This window comes from Leptonychotes weddellii, chromosome 1 (genome assembly GCF_054177405.1).
Source record: "Leptonychotes weddellii isolate Sample4059 chromosome 1, ASM5417740v2, whole genome shotgun sequence".
NCBI lineage: Eukaryota > Metazoa > Chordata > Mammalia > Carnivora > Phocidae > Leptonychotes > Leptonychotes weddellii.
This window is the reverse complement of record NC_138369.1, coordinates 118,401,184-118,419,698: the sequence shown is the minus strand read 5'-3', so window position 1 is coordinate 118,419,698 and position 18,515 is coordinate 118,401,184. Positions and strand designations below refer to the sequence as shown.

Sequence of the window (18,515 nt, the reverse complement as noted above, 5' to 3'; positions counted from 1 at the left end):
GCCTGGGTGGCTCAGACGGTTAAGCGACTGCCTTCGGCTCAGGTCATGATCCCAGGGTCCGGGGATCGAGTCCCGGCATCGGGCTCCCTGCTCAGTGGGGAGCCTGCTTCTCCCTCTCCCTCTGCCTGCCACTCCCCCTGCTTGTGCTCTCTGTCAAATAAAAAATAAAAAATCTTTAAAAAAAAATTATCTTTAAAAAAATGGGAAAAGGTCATTCTGTGCCAGACACTGCTGCTCTAAAGAACAACGATAATGGAAGTCACTAAGCTTATTGAGAACTTACTATGTGGCAGATGTTGTCCTAAGCATTTTAACTGTATTAATTCGTCAGATTCTCAAAACCCCAGGAAGTAGGAACGGTTATTGTGCCGATTTTATAGATGAAGAAACAGAAACCCAGAGAGGTAGATAATTTGCCCAAAGATAGGCGTTTGAACCTGGCTGTGGGAGCTCTTACACGCCACACTCACTCTGTCACCTCCTGGAATTCTCACGATACCCACTCTCCACCGCGACCTTGGGAGGCATTCCGCCTTTCCAGCCGCCAGAGTTAAGCCTGCTCCTCCGGGGGTCTTGGCTTTTAGTTACCTTTCTTTTTCCAGCAGCTTCACAATCTCCTCATCTGCTTCCAGATTTGCACAGGCCTCCCTCATCTTGGAAAAAAAAAAAGTCACACACACTCTGCTGCTCTCTGGAGTCTTTCTCAGTTACTTTGCTTTCCCCGTGTCCCTTTTCCCACCTCTAGCCTTTTTTCTACCTGATTTGATGCTTAGCAACTAAAGGCCAAAACCAGTCCATATCTCTGAATAACTATTTAGCACTGTCCTCTAGCTCCCAGCTCGCAGGAGGTCTGTGCTCCCAGGTCTCCTGCCCCGAGGCCGCGCGGGAGGCGCCCATGGCCATGGCGGGACAGTGTGATGCAGCAGTGTCTTCTTACGGGCCAGGGAGGCACTCCTGTATGTTCTCACGCTCTCGCAGAGATTCTCGGCCTCTTTTAGCCATGGCCAGGAGGCCAACTTAGAATACTGCCAAAAATAAATACAAAGGACCAAAGATGAAAATGCACTTCTGGCAACATTAGGACCCCAGGAGTTCTGACTACTAAAAATAGGTGCCTTCCTGTTCCGACGCCGCCTTTCTCTATCCATCCACCCAGCCAAAACTTCTGATGTTAGGGATGCATAACTTTGCTTTCACTTCTGTTTGTGGATCAGACTCAGGGCCATCTGGCTTCTCTAATGAGGGTGTATTTTCTTCTATTCCTGATTGAGCTCCCTGTTGAGATCAGTCTGGTGTGCCTTAATGTGTATGTACACCACCTCCTGGTGTATGTAAATATTCCTTATATATCTGGAAGCCATTGTCTAGTTTTTGGAGGCTCGTTCAGCTGGTGGGAAGGCCTAGGGTCAAGCCTGCCCATGTGTCTGCTGAGTCTTCACCCACAGAGAATCTGATGGGGCAGCCTCCTCCGTGAGCAGGCAGCTGCACGCCTACGTGCATACTCTGCGTCTGATAAGGGGTCTGTGAGGGGCTGCCTAGGTCTATTCGTCCCCTAGGGAGGTCACAACGAAGTGCCACAAAATGAGTGGCTTAAAACAACAGGAACTTTTCCCACAGCTCTGGGCGCTAGAAGTCTGAAATCAAGGTGTCAGCAGGATCAGGCTCCCTCTGAGACCTAGAGGGGAGGATCCTTCCCTTGCCTCTTCTACCTTCTAGTGGTTTGCCAGCGATCTTTGGTGCTCCTCGGCTTATAGGTGCATCATTCCAATCTCTGCCTCCAACGTCACACGGTCTCCCTTTATTTCTCTGCCTTCACGTGACCCTCTCTTATAAGGACACCAGTCATATTGGATTAAGGGCCCACTGTATTCCACTACTCCGAATGACCTCATTTCAACTAATTACACCTGCAATGACCCTATTTCCAAATAGGATTACGTTCTTGGATACCAGGGGCTAGGATTTCAACATATCTTTTTGGAGAGGACACACTTCAACCCATAACAGTAGGCATCACTGTATAGTTTTAAAGAACATTTCCTAGACTAAGTCTAGGAGAATGGTCCACATGTTCCTAGCCTGGAAACCAGCATTATAGAGTCCTTCAGTCTGGAGCATATATTTATTGAAGTCTTCCTCTGTGCAAAGGACTCAATGCAGCAGAGGTAGGAGGAATCTGAATGAGTGGTAAAATCCAGAACCTACAATTAAACAGTCCTGCCAGGAAGAGGTAAAGAAGGGGCAGATTGAAGCAGTAGGCGATGGGCTAAACTAGAAATCCAGAAAGCGAAATGTCAACCCATACGTGGCAATTTATCAAGTTACTGGGACTGGAAATTCCAGCCTTCGGTAACATGGATTTTCCACAGGCAAATATACCTCAGCAGTGGAGAATGAGCAGCATTCAGAGACCAAAGAAGACAGATGTTTATAACCAGGGAGCTCAGGGGTAGAACCAGGGCAAGGTGGGGCCCCAAACCTTGGGAGCCTGAGCAGGCTGTCAAGATGGGAACTCGGGTACATGGAAGCACAACAGGAATTGAATTACTGGAACTGGATTGCCAGGAGGCAATTCAAGCTCAAGAAGAGGGACCAGAAGCTCTAAATGGGAACTATAGTCAGAGGAGAATGCGGATCTAGAGCAGCCCAGCACTGAAGCACATATTGCTTCTGACTGCAGTTCTTACAGCCTAAGGTCAGAGTTGATTCCCCCTAAAGGGCAAAGGTGATTCTTCAGCGTGGAGTCTTGTGGCTTGGCTGCAGATAGACCATGGTGGGGGTTACGAGCAGGAAACCAGGCAAAGTAGAACATGACCCCTATTTGTAACCAGTCGCGATTGCCCATGTATGGAGTGCCCTTCTTTCTAGGTTTGATAAGGACTTCCAAAAGGCTCTTGTAAAGAGCTCTGAGGAACTTGTTAAAAACAAAAAAAAAGATAAAATAATAATAATGGTTAGTTAATAAAGTGATTTTTTAGAAGAGTGCTGAAGTTTACGGTTCAAAAGCCTCGAAAATTCTGCTATAAAACATGAGAAGGTCCATATGAGACCACACAAGTAGGAGAGAATATTGTGAAAACTTGCATTGCCACCTAGATAAAGTCCTATCTGTGCAAAGTCTGGATGGGGAGGATTGTCTTGTGAACTTTGCCCCATGGGAATTCCCAGCAGTCGGTCATTGTTGAACCAGGCAAGAGTGTGATTAATCTCTTATTCTTCAGACTGGGGATAATGAACGTGGGTTTCAGTTGGTCCCTAACCTGGTGGTGTGTAAGTGTAGAAGATTCTCCTAAGAGACAGCAAAAAAACCCCAGAACAATAGGGGCTCCTGGCTGGCTCGGTCAGTTAAGCGTCTGCCTTCGGCTCAGGTCATGATCCCAGAGTCCTGGGATTGAGCCCTGCATTGGGCTCCCTACTCAGCGGTGTGTCTCCTTCTCCCTCCCCATCTGACCCTCCCACCTCCCCCCCACTCGTACTTTCTCTCTCACTCTCTCTCACACTCAAATAAGTAAAATCTTTAAAAAAGGAGCACCTGGGTGGCTCAGTCATTAAGCATCTGCCTTCGGCTCAGGTCATGATCCCAGGGTCCTGGGATCAAGCCCCGCATCGGGCTCCCTGCTCCGTGGGAAGCCTGCTTCTCCCTCTCGCACTCCCCTGCTTATGTTCCCTCTCTCACTTGTGTCTCTCTCTGTCAAATAAATAAGTAAAATCTTAAAAAAAAAAAAAAAAAAAAACCCGACAGAACAATAAATGGTAATCTCGTCAACCCAGATATGTGTGCAGACTCTGGAGTGTTAGATAGGGAGGGTCAGGGCCTTCCAGTGTGACTAGAAACACGTACACTTCTCCTTAGACTTAGCCCGTGGTCTGCCATTTCACAGTTTAGATTATCAGCAAATTGGACCACCTTCTTGTTTAAGAGATAGGACTATAGAGATATGAGATATTAGATGGTATGCCTATAGAAGATCGGTCTTCCCCGTCCAGACTTTGCACAGATAGGACTTTATCAGAACTCTTTCTGAGCCTGGTATTCAGGATCCCGGGATTATTGTGTCCACTTGGAAAGTGCAATGAATATAAATCGGAAAACCACCAAGCACTGGAACCAGGCAGCTAACGTGTCCACACGTATCTTGGGAATTTAACAGTTGCCACTAAGTAAATGTTTGCTCTGTTCCAGGCACTGTATGTACTGTCTCTAATGTTTACAGCAACCTACTGAGTCATGTCACTATATCCCCATTTTACAGAGGAGGAGACGGAGGAGTGGTTTGCCCAAGGTCATGCAGACGATAAGAAGCAGAGTGGGGATTTGAACCCAGTCTGCCTGGAACTACGTGTGCACGTGCTCCCTCCAACACACTGTTCTTTGCCTCTGTCATGACAGAAAATGCTTAAATTGTCACATACTGATGCCTTTTCTCAGGAAGTCAAGCAAGGCTATATGTTCTTTTATTCTTACAACAAATATTAGACAGTATACATGGGATTCAACAGTGAAGAAGATCCAGACAAGGATCCTGATCCAATGGGGGCAGAGACAAATGAACAGAGTGACAAGTGCCAGAAAGAGGGTGAGCATGAGGACACCTAAGTCAGGCTTGAAGGGTCAGGAGACGCTTTCTGCATCTAAGTTGTGACCTGAAGGACAGGAAGGAATCCTAGTCAAGGAGTAACAGCAGTGACAATAAGGACATCATCATAATCGTAGCCCCTGCCTGCACAGGGCTAACCATGCAGTGGGGGCTGCTCTAAATACTTTCTACACGTGAAATGCAGCCGTCACAACCTCTTGAGGAGGTGCTTTTTGACCCCTGTCTTACACATGAGGGCACTGAGGCATAGAGAAGTTAGGCTAACTTGGTCAGGGTCACACAGTTGTAATAGATAGAAGCTGTGTAGGAATCAGCAAGTCTGACCCCAGAGCCCTTTTGCCAGTGTCTCTCAAGCCAAAGGATGGGGAGGGGTGCACATATTCCATGTGCAAAGAGCAAGAGGCACAAGAAAGCAGAGCCAGTTAGAATCTCCCTGGAGAGTCCAGAGGTGGCCCAAAGGGATGAGCGAGGCAGGTACCAGCCTGTGCTTGGTGGAGTTCTGGGATAATGTCCTGCGTGCATTTGCATGCCTGGAGTTAGTAACCCCAAACATGGAGACAAATGAGACATAGAGCTAAAGTTCTCCCAAAGACTTCCTGTTTCCCATATATGAAGTATAAGTTTATGAGCAAAGTTACACCTCATACCTTTCATGTTACTAGACCTGTAAATGTCATGTTTAGATGGAGACAAGACACCCCAAAATTAATGTAACCTCCCAATTTCCACCAGTTGTCCATTCTACCACCACCTCTCCACCTTTATCCTCCATGACAAAGAGCTGTTTCCCCTGTCTTTAACATTTCCGGAAATGTCTAGTTCTTTTGGTGTCCTCCTTGATGTTCTTGAGACAGCTGCTATTGGTACAGTAAGCAAGAAGAGTCCCCAAACTGGTTTTCTGTACCAGTAAATTCCTTCCTCTTGAGATGCTCTTCACGCTCTCCTTTCTGCTCCGCTGAGCCAGCCACCCTCGGGTCCCTGCTCACTGACAGGCTCTCACCCTAGTGCGTCAGGAAGAAAGAGGCTGTTTTTCTAAGATTGTACACACAGAGAGATGTGTTGTGACATGTATATGCCAAAATGCTCGCAGTGTTTGCTTCTGAGGGTCTGATTAGAGGTGATTAAAACATCATCGGTTTGGTTTTATGTTTCACATATCTGTATTTGTTAATTTTTCTGTAACCTGTATTTACATAATAAAAATAATAGACATTATAATAAATAAAGTGTTATAAAGAAGATGGAGAGGCCCAGCCTGTTCTCAGATACATTCCTGTGATGGGCAGGCACCAGCATTTCTAACTGCTACCTAAGGCTGGTTGGGGAGCGAGGCATCTGTGACCTTGAGGAGTTTGATCCCTCCTTTTCCCATGCCTGTTTAAACGTTTACCACAGACAGCCTTTGCAATATAGTCACTTACATGTTGGCTCACTGAGAAAGTCCTCCTGTGCCTCTCTCTAGGTCAAATTTGGATCCCTTCAACCAGTACACTGAAGACCAGATCTGGGATGCCCTAGAAAGGACACACATGAAAGAATGTGTAAGTAAAGCCCTGAGGGAGGGCTTTGCTGGAATTTCAAGAGTGGAAACGTAATGATGCTGTGGTCACTCCCCAGCCTGCTCTGGCTGCCTCTGTCCAGCCTGGTCTGTCCATTTACTTCCAGGATATCTGTGTAGGATCACTTTAGATAAGGCTTCCCAGGCATTTCAGAAAGGGCATAAAAGTTGATATCCCTCAACCATGGTCATACTGCCCTTCTGCTGTCCATTGATTAAGCAAGATGTTAATGACAAACACTCAGAATTCTGGAATGCTTTTAAATGAATTTCTACTTTATTCATCATACTGGTATAACATGCTTTTGCAGCATCTGGATATGAATCGAGTCTGCAGAAAGCACGCAGCATGCACATGGGGTCCTTGATCTCTTAGGGTAACTCAGCACGCACCCTCCCGAGGCCACGGTCAACAGACTGATACCTCTGCCCAGGAGTAGGATCTCTCATGCCCCTGAGCCGAATTAAGCTCAGGATCCCCTGCCCTGATTCAGCTAGGTCAGCTCCGCCTTTATCACTTTGATATTGGGCTTCCTCAAACCATTTCATTTGAAGGATAGGCTCCTAGCTTATTATAAAGGCAAGTTTGACAACCGTGTATCTATAGCCTTGGAAATCAGAAAGTGTGATCTCACTTTCCCCATCTCCTATGGCGTGACCATATTTTCAGAACCAAAAATTAGGGCCACAGTCTGACAGGATTTGGGGATATGAAAATACTGGAATTTCTAAGACCTTTTAATGGTATGAGGCTAACAGAATAGTATATTTGAAATATGGAATGTCTTAGAAAATGAGGGTCCTAGTACACATGATCATCACCTCTGTACCTTCTTTCTAGATGAGCCAGATTCTTGGCTAGTAATTGTTGCATCTGTTTCAGAATAGCTTATTTTTGCCACTGGATTTTGGATAAAATTTAGTTCAGTTTTTTTTTTCTTCAAAATTTACTTTTTGACTCTTCTAGTCTCTACTTCCTTTCTCTCTAGATTGCTCAGCTACCTCTGAAACTTGAATCTGAAGTGATGGAGAATGGGGATAACTTCTCGGTGGGGGAACGGCAGCTCCTGTGCATAGCAAGAGCCTTGCTCCGTCACTGTAAGGTAAGGTGGCTTGTGGAGTGGCAGGGAAGGGGTTACAGCCTTTCCCAGCATGAGGTGCAAAGGCATTCCTGGCTCCAAGCCCACCGAAGCTTTTTAGGAGCATGCGCACAGATGTTTCTAAATTCACCTTGACACCATCTGGGTATCCAGGTGTTTTTGAGCCTTCAGACTTCCTGAGCCTTTAATTTCCAAGGGTGACTTTTGTTTCTGGCTAGTGAGTGGTTGTAGTACTGTTGGAAACCATAGACTTAGAGACCTCCAGGCCATCAAATCCAGTCCCCTTATTTTGTAACTGGAAATAGAAGATCCAGAAAGATGACTATTCATGCTCAGGGTCACAGGGCAAGTAGGAGCAAGTGTTTTGTTACATCAATATTACATGCATGTCCTTTTGTGTGTGGAAATGAAGGCAAACACATGGGTTTGAAGTTGTATCTGTTCTAAGCAAAATGGTCCTTTTACATAGGTGTGTACCTACTTAGGAAAAACAGATTATGGTGTAAAATTTAAATAATGAAATACATTTTAGCGAAACCTAGATTAAGGAAAAGGCTTAGGGAAATGGTTGGATCTCTCTTTCTCCTCTCTCGTGGCAGATTTTGATTCTAGATGAAGCCACAGCTGCCATGGACACGGAGACAGACCTGCTAATCCAGGAGACCATCCGAGAAGCATTTGCTGACTGCACCATGTTGACGATTGCCCATCGCCTACATACAGTCCTAGGCTCTGATAGGATTATGGTGCTGGCCCAGGGACAGGTACTGAGCCCCTGAGGGACCATGGCTTGGCATGTGGCCTCGTCTGGGCGGAAAACTGGCCCCTGGCAGGATTGGGCTGATTGCCATCTTAGTGAGATTCTTAGCTTTCAGATAAGCCGCCTTAGCAACTCTAATCTGGCTGCGGCTGGGAGGGACGTAGCCCTCCCAAGCCAGAGATTGAGTAGGGGCACTCTTACTGGTTCTCATTTTGCTTTAGTACCTGCTTTTTTGTTGCCTGTAAAAATGACACTTTGAGGGGTGCCTGGGTGGCTCAGTTGGTTAAGCAACTGCCTTCGGCTCAGGTCATGATCCCAGGGTCCTGGGATCGAGCCCCGCATTGGGCTCCTTGCTCAACGGGGAGCCTGCTTCTCCCTGTCCTTCTTCCTGCTACTCCACCTGCTTGTGCGCTCTCTCTCTCTCTCTCAAATAAATAAATAGAATCTTTAAAAAAAAAAAAAAATGACACTTTGACTTAGGTCAGAGAGCTCATGTACTTACTAATTAACTCATGCACACAGGAATTGCCCAAGGTGTGTGGAGACCAGCCACCTCAAGTCTGCTTTTTGCAATCACGTAGTGGTGCCAGACTTCTTATACTGCTGTTCCAAGCTCTCCCACAATCTGGCCCAGCCCGGCCGCCTTCATTTCCCACTTGTTCTTGCAGGTGCCAGTGGCTACAAACAATCTTGCATCCCCTAAACTGGTTCTCCTCTATGTCTTTCCTCACTCAGTGCCATGTACCTCTAATGCCTTTTCCTTTCGTTCCCTCTGCCACATCCCCACGTCTGCTTCCTGCAGCCTCCTGTTCCTCTTTCAGAGGCCTAATGGCCTCTGCCGCCTGAAACTTTATGTGTACCTCTCGTGTGGCTCTTCTGCCTCCTGTCATGGTAACTGGCTAATGCCCTCTCTCCCCTATTAGACTGTAAACTCTCTAAGGGCAGGGGTCATGCCTTACTCATCTTTGGGTCCCTGGCAGGGCTCCATGCTACAGTCTTTGCCCATGGTAGATGTTAAGTATGTCACTTAAGATGTTAAGTAAATTTATGTTGGACAGATAGCTCCTTTGTGTGCGCCTGGGATGGCAGGAAATTAGTGGTTTGGCAGAAATAACAAGCCAGTTGCAATGTGGAACTTGTGTGATTAATAATAATGGCCCCCATAATAGCCTCTTCCGTTGAATGCTTACTGTACGTCAGGCACCGCGCTAAGGGCTTTACATACAGTCCCCCAACATGTAATTAGTCATCACAACCACCGAGAAAGATACAGACAGATGTGTTAAGCCTGCCTTCCAGAAGAGAAGATGGGCTCAGGGAACTTACACTATCTCCAGTCCACAGGAAGGGAGAGTCGGAGCTGAGCTGGGCCAGCGACGCCAAAGCCGGCACTTTACGCAGCCAGACTGCCCCGTCCCTCTCTCTCTGTGGAGAAGTCTTGAGGAAAACATTTACTGCAACAGATGTAGGCTGCGCTCTACAGAGCTGACCTTGAGAGAATATAGGAGTTAATGATTTTTCTCCTCATCTTGAGATTATGTTAACATTAGTGGTTTTTGTTACTGTCTTGGTTTGCATTATCCTAAATGTTTAGTGAGATTCTATTACACGTTTCGATATACAGAGCTACTACTCTGTACACAGGTATTAAGTAGAATATAATAAAATAAAGCGGGGGGGGACCAAGAACACCTTCTGGGAAATTCTTCCTTAAAGACACATCTAGACCACTTTATTTCTATGAGTGGCTTCGTGTTTTGGAATGGGGATCCATTGGCTCTTTTTGAGGAACTCTGTCCTTCCCTTCCCTTCATTTTTGTTTCTTGCGAATGAAAATTTCCTTGCAATTTTAGGAAATCCTGAAAAACATGAAAAAAGCATAAAGGCAAAAATAAGATGAGTCATTTACCTCCCCAGGGATAAGCATCATTAATACATTCATTTGCCCCCTGCCAGCATTTTTCATGCATCCGTACACACAGACTCTAGTGGATAGGACGTGCTGTGCTGCGGACACACACTATCAGAAGGAAAGAGGCTTGGCCAGTAGGATTCTCTTAGCCCCCAGCAGGAGGCCAGAGGGTTGGTTCTTCAGCAGCTCAGCGATGTCAGGATCTGCGTCAGCGTCCAGCCAGTACCCCCCTTCCTTCCCCCTCCTGGTGAAGGATGTCTGTGCTAGCACCCACCGTCTCAGCCCCACACGGGCAGGCCCGGGGAAGCGTACTTCGCCTATATCTTCCGGGCAGAACAGCCTGCCCTAGAAGCACCTCAGAGGCTTCTCCTCGGTCAAGGCTGTGCCCCATGCCTTGGTCCTGTAGCAAGAAAGGCTGGGAAAGTGCGTAGGCGACAATTTGCTGCCTCTCTCATGGAAGGCAGGTTCTGCCAGCATTTCGTTCCGTTTTTTACTACAATAGGATTTTCAGTGGCTGCATAGAAGTCCATCATAGGAGTGGATAATTGAATGAATCCCTTACTTTTTTATTCTGCCAACTGGGTACTTTGAGCTGTTCTCTTTCCAGTTTGTCCAACAAGATGACATTTGCCTACTATGCCCTTGACTTGAGCTGCAACTTTTCCCCCCCTGAGATTTATGTGAAGGAGGTCTGGATGTCTTTGTCCCTAACCTTTCCCTTATACCCGAGTTAGTAAAAACAAAAAACCCAAAGTGGAACCCACTGGGGCATGGCAGGACTCATGGAATTGTCACTGCGATTCCACCCCCAGGGGGCTTTGGGGTTTGCCCCCTTCTTGGCAGTGGTCCTCCGAGTGACCCCGAGTGACGTGTCTCCTTCCTTTGCAGGTGGTGGAGTTCGACACCCCATCAGTCCTTCTGTCCAATGACAGCTCCCGGTTCTATGCCATGTTTGCCGCAGTGGAGAACAAGGTCGCTGTCAAGGGCTAACTCCTCCCCGCTGCTGGCTCTTTTCCTTGGAGCATTGCCATTCCCTGCCTAGGGCGGGCCCCTCATCGCGTCCTCCTGCCGAAACCTTGCCTTTCCCAGTTTGATCTTTCGCACAGCAGTTCAGGATTGGCTTGTGTGTTTCAATTTTAGGGAGAGTCCTATTTTGATTATTGTATTTATTCCATATTCATGTAAACAAAATTTAGTTTTTGTTCTTAATTGCACTCTAAAAGGTTCAGGGAACCGTTATTATAAATGTATCAGAGGCCTATAATGAAGCTTTATACGTGTAGCTATATCTATATATAATTCTGTACATAGCCTATATTTACAGTGAAAATGTAAGCTGTTTATTTTATATTAAAATAAGCACTGTCCTGATAACAGTGCGAATTCCTTTCTATCATTTTTGTACAGTTTGCTGTACTAGAGATCTGATTTTGCTATTAGATTGTAGGAAGGGTAGCATACTGGTGGTTTCACGGTGCCGGGTTCTCTGGGCGTCCAAAAGGAAGACGTGTGGCAATAGCGGGCCGTCCGGGGGGGCCCCCTCTGCACCTCCTCACAGCCACACCCGGGCGACGGGGAGCGGAGGGGGCTGCCGGAGGCCGTGCAGAGCGCCGTGAATTCTCAGGGCTCCTGCTTTCTGTCCTCTTGTCATTCACTGTTTCTGCCAGGAGAGCAGCGGGGTACAGCCCCGGCCCCCTTTTCACTCCCTCCGTCAGGAATGAGAGTCACAGAAGAACGTTCCTCGGACAGGGGGAGTCCCTTTCCTGCCTCCCTCTTTTTGCTGTTGTTTCTTAACCAGAATCCCGTCCGTTCACAGACTGCTTCTGCCCCGGGTTTCCAGACGCGGGCCGCTGCACAGAGCTCTCCAGCCCTACACCTGCCGGCTCCGAGCCCCGGAGCAGCCGCTGCTCTCGTCAGTGGCACTTTGTCATTTGCCTGGTCCCACGCCTCCACAGTTCAGTGACAGGGTTCCGGAGTTTGTGGGTCTGTTCTCTCCCGCTGCAGTTGTCACACAGTCTGTCTCTCTCCAAAGTCTGCGACTTTAAGCAGCTCTTGCTAATCAGTGTCTCACACTGGTGTAGAAGTTTTTTGTACTGTAAAGAGACCTACCTCAGGTTGCTGATTGCTGTGTGGTTCCGTGTGTTCCCGCAAACCCCCTTTGTGCTGTGGGACCAGTAGCTCGGGTGGGCGTGGTCGCTGCTGTCATCCACCGAACGGTCAGCGTTGCATGTCGTGACCAACTAGACATTCTGTCACCTTAGCATGTTTGCTGAACACCTCGTGGAAGCAAAAATCTGAAAAAGTGAATAAAATTATTTTGGATTTTGTAAAACTCTTGGTGTATAAAATTGTTCTCTGGGAATGGCTTTGGGGTATAAGAACCTTGGCTCTGAATATCCAATGATGGGGTTACGTGCTGGAAGGACCAGTGACAGAGCCGGTTGGTTGCAAGGGGTGTGGGGCCCAGCGTGCCTGGAGTCCTGGGCGTGGGCTCTGGTCCCTTCAGCCTGTGTTCCTGGGCACGGTCCCCAGGCAAAGCTCCCACGCTGCTCACAAGAGGTGGAGTGGGGAGGGTGAATGGTTGTGGTGAAATAGAGTTCAAATGAGCAGTCTGTTGAGGACTCTCAGCAGTTCAAACAGTGCAGTTGCCCTTTCAGCCAGTTCATTCAGATGAACTCATTGAGAATTAAGGACCATTCCAAAGGCACTCATTCTAAAGTGTCTCAATATATTGTGTCGAATGCAGCCAAGAAAGCTTTTAAGCTATTCGTATTGGTTCTGCTGACCATCGGCAGAAATCGTATCTTAAACCTAGCTATTTTTGTAAACTACTGTGTTAAAAATTCAGGGGGCTGGCTCTAAAGTTAAAATTGAGTTCCTCCTCGTCACATGCCAAGGGCTCGGTAGGTGCATGTGACCCGTGGCTACCGTCATGGATGGTGCAGGAATGGAACATTCTCATCATCGCAGGTGGTTCTGTTGGACACTAAGGTAAACAGCCCCTTTTTTTGATTCCCTGGGTTTACCTTCCAGGAAGGTAACAGGGTCTTATCTCTCGGTCTCCTTCACCTTTCACACCCTGCTTTGCCCCTTAAACAGAGGCATTTCCTGCCTTCTGCCCCCGGCGTTTGCTCTCCCCGGTGGATCTTTCACTACAGGCACAATGACAAACCAGCAGCGGGCTTGGCCTATCTCCTTAGTGCCGAGCGCCCCCACCGGCATCTTCCAGGTTCCTCAGACAGCTTCTCGAAAGTCTAACAGTGCTCCTTGCCTTAGTGAGCAGTCCCGTGGCCTCCTTAGCCTTCCAGGCTAGAAGCCTTGAATTATTTCAGCTCTCCTGTCCCTTCCAGATAAATTCCATCACGCCAGGTCCTAAACATCACCACCACCACCGCCTTCTCTCTCTCCCTCTGCCCTAATTAAGGCCCACCTCCCTTTTTTTTTTCCATATCGTAGCTACAGCTCATAACCAGTCTCTCCACCTCAGTGTCTTTCTCCAGACCATTGTATATACTCCTGTCGAAATGCTGACCCAAAATGCAAGCTGGTCAAATGCTTTCCACCAAAACTCCTCAGGGGACGTGTTTTTCCCACTATATAGTGGCCCATGTTCTTTAGCTTGCCATTCATTATCTGGCTCCAACCCTCCATTTCTACTCAGTATTCCTAAAAACAGGCCACTATTTTCACACCTTTAAGTCTTTGCTATTAGCCTGTAATCCCTTGATCCTCTCTTGGTTGGTTGTTTGAGGGCAGGGGAGGGGCAGAATCTTAAGCAGGCATGAAACAGAGCTTGATGCAGGGCTTACTCTCAGAACCTTGAGATCATGACCTAGGCTGAAAATAAGAGACGCCTAACCGACTGTACCACCCAGGTGCCCCAATCCTCTCTTGTTTAAAAAAGCCATGTTTTGGGGCACCTGGCTGGCTCAGTCAGTGGAGTGTGAGACTCGACCTCAGGGTCGTGAGTTCAAGCCCCACACTGAGCACAGAGCGTACTTAAAGTAAAATAAATAAGCCATGTTTTCTTAAACTCAGGTCAACTATTATCTCCTCTACAGGCCTTTCTCTTCAGACTCCTCTAGGTTCCTACAACCCTTTGCTGACTATTTTTTTTTATTATTTTTTCTTTTTTTCTATTTTTATTTCCTTTTTCTTTGCATATTGTAACTGATTATTTTCTTGTATTTCTGCCCATGAATATAAACTTCTTAAAGGCATTAAATCATCTTATTTTTGTATACCTACTCATTCCTGGCTTAAATATTATGTTTTACATATAGTAGGTGCTTAACAAGTATCATGCTACTCAGCTGAGTCTTGAATAGTGCTGCCCCTCCCCCCCTTCAAAGCGGAGGTTGAAAGAAAGCAGCTCCCTGTGGGAACCCCACTGAACACTCAGCAGAATTCTAGATGCCAAGTTCATTGCAAACCGTCAGATGTCACATCATCATTTCCCCTTCGACAAAGCCTGGAGACCAGAGTCAGCAACTGTAGAGTAGAGCAGTGTACGGGGAGCAGTCAAACTGGGATACTCGCAAGAGTGAAAGAAAGCACGGCTTGTAATAAAATGTGCAAACGGTGCCGTGTCCTCTACCACTGGCCCTTGCCCCGGTTGCCTGGATATGGTGTCTGAGTCTATAAGCCCTCTCTTGGTTAGGGATTCCTGGCTCTCCCAACCCTCCCTAGTAAGAGCTACAGTCCCTTGGGACTGGACCTAAGCGTCTGAGGCCGTCAGGCCACCTGTATTTGTTTCTAGTCACTCCCAGGAGGCACTGGGCACATGGCGCAAGTTAAATGCAGAAAAGCCCCTCTTTGTTCAGGTGTGTGGAGATAAGTTTTGGGACCTCTCCTGCCTCACCTCTCATTTCTTCCGTCTCTAGTGGCTTCTGTATCTCCGGGTATTTGTCTCCTCTCCCGTTCATGCTGGATGGAGATGTAGGGGGTGGGATGGAACATCCTTCAGGCACTGAGCTTGGATTTGGCACTGGATTTGGGTAGATCTGGAGGTGGGAAAAACCACCTGAGCCCTGTCTACTGGGGGGAGATGAGAGATCTACAGTGGGGGGCAGTGTGTTACGGGAAATGGCTCCTGCCTGGGGCACAGCCCCCTGGGCCGAGGCTGTGATATGCAGTCCTTATGCACTGTTTCTCCCAGGGCCACAGAAGGGGGTCTGGAGGGGGCCCTGTGGGCAGAGAAGGGAGGCGGAGAGGAAAGGGCATTTCAGCTCTGAAGAAGGGGTTTCTGGGTGCAGCATCAGGCTGGATGCAAAGGTACTCCTGGGGCCAGGCAAGGCCTTGCACAGGAGGCTTCTACAGCTTCATCAGAATCTCTGGAAGCATGACTAACTGTGAGTGTCTCACACCTGTTTTCTCTTAGCCTTTAGCAAACTTCTTTTTCAGTATGTGCTGGCCTGTCCCAGCTGGGAGGCAGCTGTGGAATGAGAAAACTGAATGTGGAGACAGAAGACCTGGATTATTAAACAAATCAGCTCACCCTTCTGAGCCTCTCCTTCTTCATCTGTAAGGTGGAAGCAATTTTCTTCACAGTATGGTAGAGAGGCCTGGTTTAGAAATTTGATGTGCAAATACCTCATGCAAGGAAGGTACTTAGCCAAGACATCTTACTGATTTGAGTTGTTCCTAGAGGACCAGGAGAGAGGGGTCTGAGTTTTGTCCATACTTGCCCTAGAATTTGAAAGAGAACACAGGGAGCCCCATGGCTTGGGTGATGATGATGGCTAGACTCACGGAGACTGCCTATGAAGGTGCCCCTTGAAGGGTGGGCTGCCTGCCACAGGGTCAGACATACTCTGCATGGGGGCTTCCCTTTAAGTGGGAACCTTGTGGCCCACCTCCACCATCTCATTCAGGAGCCCACACCTCACAACCTGACACCAAGGGCCTTGGCCAAGCAATAAAGAAGGGGTTAGTACCCTGCTGGGGCCTCCATTCCAGATCTGTGTCCCTGGGTCTGCCATCCCTGGAATCCAGTGGCCGTCTGGCCCTGTGTGCTGGATGTGTCTGGCTTAGGAGCCGCATCCCATCCTCAGCAGCCAGACAGTGTGACCTTGGGCAGGAGCGGGAGGAGGGCAAGTTCAAAGCTCAACACACTGGGGAGCGTTGAGCAGGCAAGTCTCCCACTAGGGCAATATATTTCTGCAACTTAAAGAAAAGGCCTCAGATGCCATAGCTGCTTTTGAGGAGGCTCTGGACAACATTCCTGGCCAAGAAACTGAGACAACAGCTGAAGCCAAAAGGAATGTGATCAGTGAGGACACAAGGCAGACGACAGACCCCTCTTTCTATGCTACCCCCAACTCCAAAAGCAGAGTCACCATCACAACCACTGCCCAACTACCTTCATCTCTGCTAAAGCCTCTATCAAAACCTTCACGACCACCAGCACCCCCAAAACTACCATCCACATGTACCCAAACTGCCAAACCATCTGAATTAACTTGAAGGCTAGAACGGTATTCTAGGTTACATATTTCAGGTGAGAATGGTCACTGGCCTCGAGTAGCTCACACTGCAGTGGGAAGAGGAAATGGTCAAAGAGTCTGGGCATATCAAAAGGAGCCCAATGGGCCACTGGTGTGCTCACACAGAGGAAGGTTGGGCACAGTGGGATTGGATCCTGGGGGCCACCAAGTCCTTCTGTCGGTGAGCCCACATCCCTCAATGGCAACTCAGGACTCCGAGCAGCTGGAGACACCGGAAGAAAGGGAGGCCTGGTGCCCGCCTTTAGGAGCTTGCCCTACTGTGGAAAAGATGGCGTAGACATAAAAAGTAGACAACAGAGCCAAGGAATCAACCCAGAACAAGGCAACGACCCCTGTGGGAGATGGCTGGCACATTGGGAAGAAAAGTGGTGAGGGATGGGTGGGGTTGACTGGGGAAGCTCTCAGATGGGTGAAGTTTCTGAAACAACGTTATGAGGAAGAAGGAAGTGATTTGTTGGAGAGGGGAAAGCAACTTCTAACAAACAGGAAGCAGTGTTGTGGGAATGGTAGCAGTAACAAATATTGTTACAAGCATGGATCATTACCTGCAGCACTTGCTTGGAATGTCCTCTAATCCCCCCATTTTCCTCAGTCCTAGGCAACCGCTGATTGAATTTCTGCCTCCATAGATTGGCCTATGCTGGACATTTCATATGAATGGAATCCTGCAATATGTTCTTTGTGTTTGGCTTCTTCACTTAGCATGATGTTTTCAGGTTCGTCCGTATTATAGCATGTATCAGTACTTCCTTCTTTTTTGTTGCCAAATAACATTCCACTGTATGATTACACCACATTTTATTTATCCATTCATCAGTTGATAAGACACTTGGGTTGTTTCCACTTTTTGGACATTATGAATAATGCTGCTATAAGCCAATGTGTACATATTCTCATGTCTTTTCCGTGTCTACCTAGCAGTGGAATTGCTGGGCCATATGTTAACTCTATAATTAATCATTTGAGGAACTCTTCCAAAGGAGCTGCACCATTTTACATCCCCTATGGGATCTCTTACCCTCCAGCTGCTAATTGGATTTGACCAGTGCGAAAGCACCGACAGAGATCAGAGTGAAGGAGACAGAGGATGGGATATTTATCCCTGCAGAATTGCCATCAACCAGCTGTATCCCGCTACCAAAGGCCAGAGCTCTTGCCCGTGACCCTCTCCACCCAGCTAGGGGCTCCAAGTTCTTAAAACATCCCTGCCCTTTAACTTTTTAAAAACATGTAGTAAAATATACACAACACAAAATTGACCACTTTATTTTTATGGGTACAGTTCAAGTGGCATTAAGTGCATTCACATTGTTGTGCAACCATCTCCAGAACTTTCCCAACTGCCCAAACTGAAACTCTGTACGCGTTAAACAATGTTCCTTGACTCTTTAAGCCTCGAGTGGAAGAGGCTCCCCACCGTGGCTAGCCTTGAGCACGGCACTATGCTTTGCGGCTCCCCTAATCACTGCCCACACATCTTTGTAAACTCTCTCTTTATTACACTATCCTCCATTTACTCAACTTGAGTGCACCATCTACCTCCTGCCGGCCCTGGTATGGGTATAGAGTTCTGTGGGGCAGGTGGCTTCCTCAGTTGTCCAAATGAGAAAAACCGAGGCAACTGGAGGCTGAATGACTTGCCTGGGGTCACTCACCTAGTAAGAGAAGCGCTAGGATCTAGACCCAGCAGTCTGGCTCTAGGACAACTGAAACAAAAGAAAAGGCTACAGAACTTGACTACGGACAAACATGGGGACCCCAGGCAAGTGAGGAGTCCGAGCCTGACCCGAGCTTGGAGGTGGGTGGAGGACGGTGACTGGGTTGCTGATGAGGCCTCCGGGGAGGCTGCTTAGTGCCTGGGCAGAGGAGAGCAGGAAGCATGAGCCCGGGTTTCATCATCCTGAGCAGGAGTAGCGTATCCTGAGGGGAGGCCCCACCACTGCAGGGGCTGTCCCCCATCCCTTGTTGAGCTGACCCATGTAGTCCTCTGAGGCTCCCAGGCAGAGGCTGAAAGGAGCCTGATGAGGCCAGAGGTGAGGCTGCTGGGGGAGTGAAGGTATCCCAACCTGTCCCAGGCTGAG

The 18,515-nt window shown here is 47.9% G+C and overlaps 1 protein-coding gene across 6 annotated transcripts in view; it reads left to right on the top strand.

The window, feature by feature from the left end:
- The window catches only part of ABCC5 (ATP binding cassette subfamily C member 5), a 165,823-nt gene extending 153,563 nt beyond the window's left edge, over positions 1-12,260 (top strand). For 5 of the 6 annotated variants that reach the window (XM_081830472.1, XM_081830487.1, XM_081830479.1 and 2 more), the window contains 4 exons: positions 6,061-6,139; positions 7,146-7,259; positions 7,856-8,020; positions 10,817-12,260. In XM_081830472.1, coding sequence (XP_081686598.1) covers positions 6,061-6,139; positions 7,146-7,259; positions 7,856-8,020; positions 10,817-10,918 — 460 coding nt within the window. In that variant the 3' untranslated portion in view covers positions 10,919-12,260. Of the gene's footprint in view, positions 1-6,060; positions 6,140-7,145; positions 7,260-7,855; positions 8,021-10,816 lie in introns of those variants that run through there. The other variant, XR_014148456.1, reaches the window with a different exon arrangement.
- Positions 12,261-18,515: the final 6,255 nt, after the last annotated feature.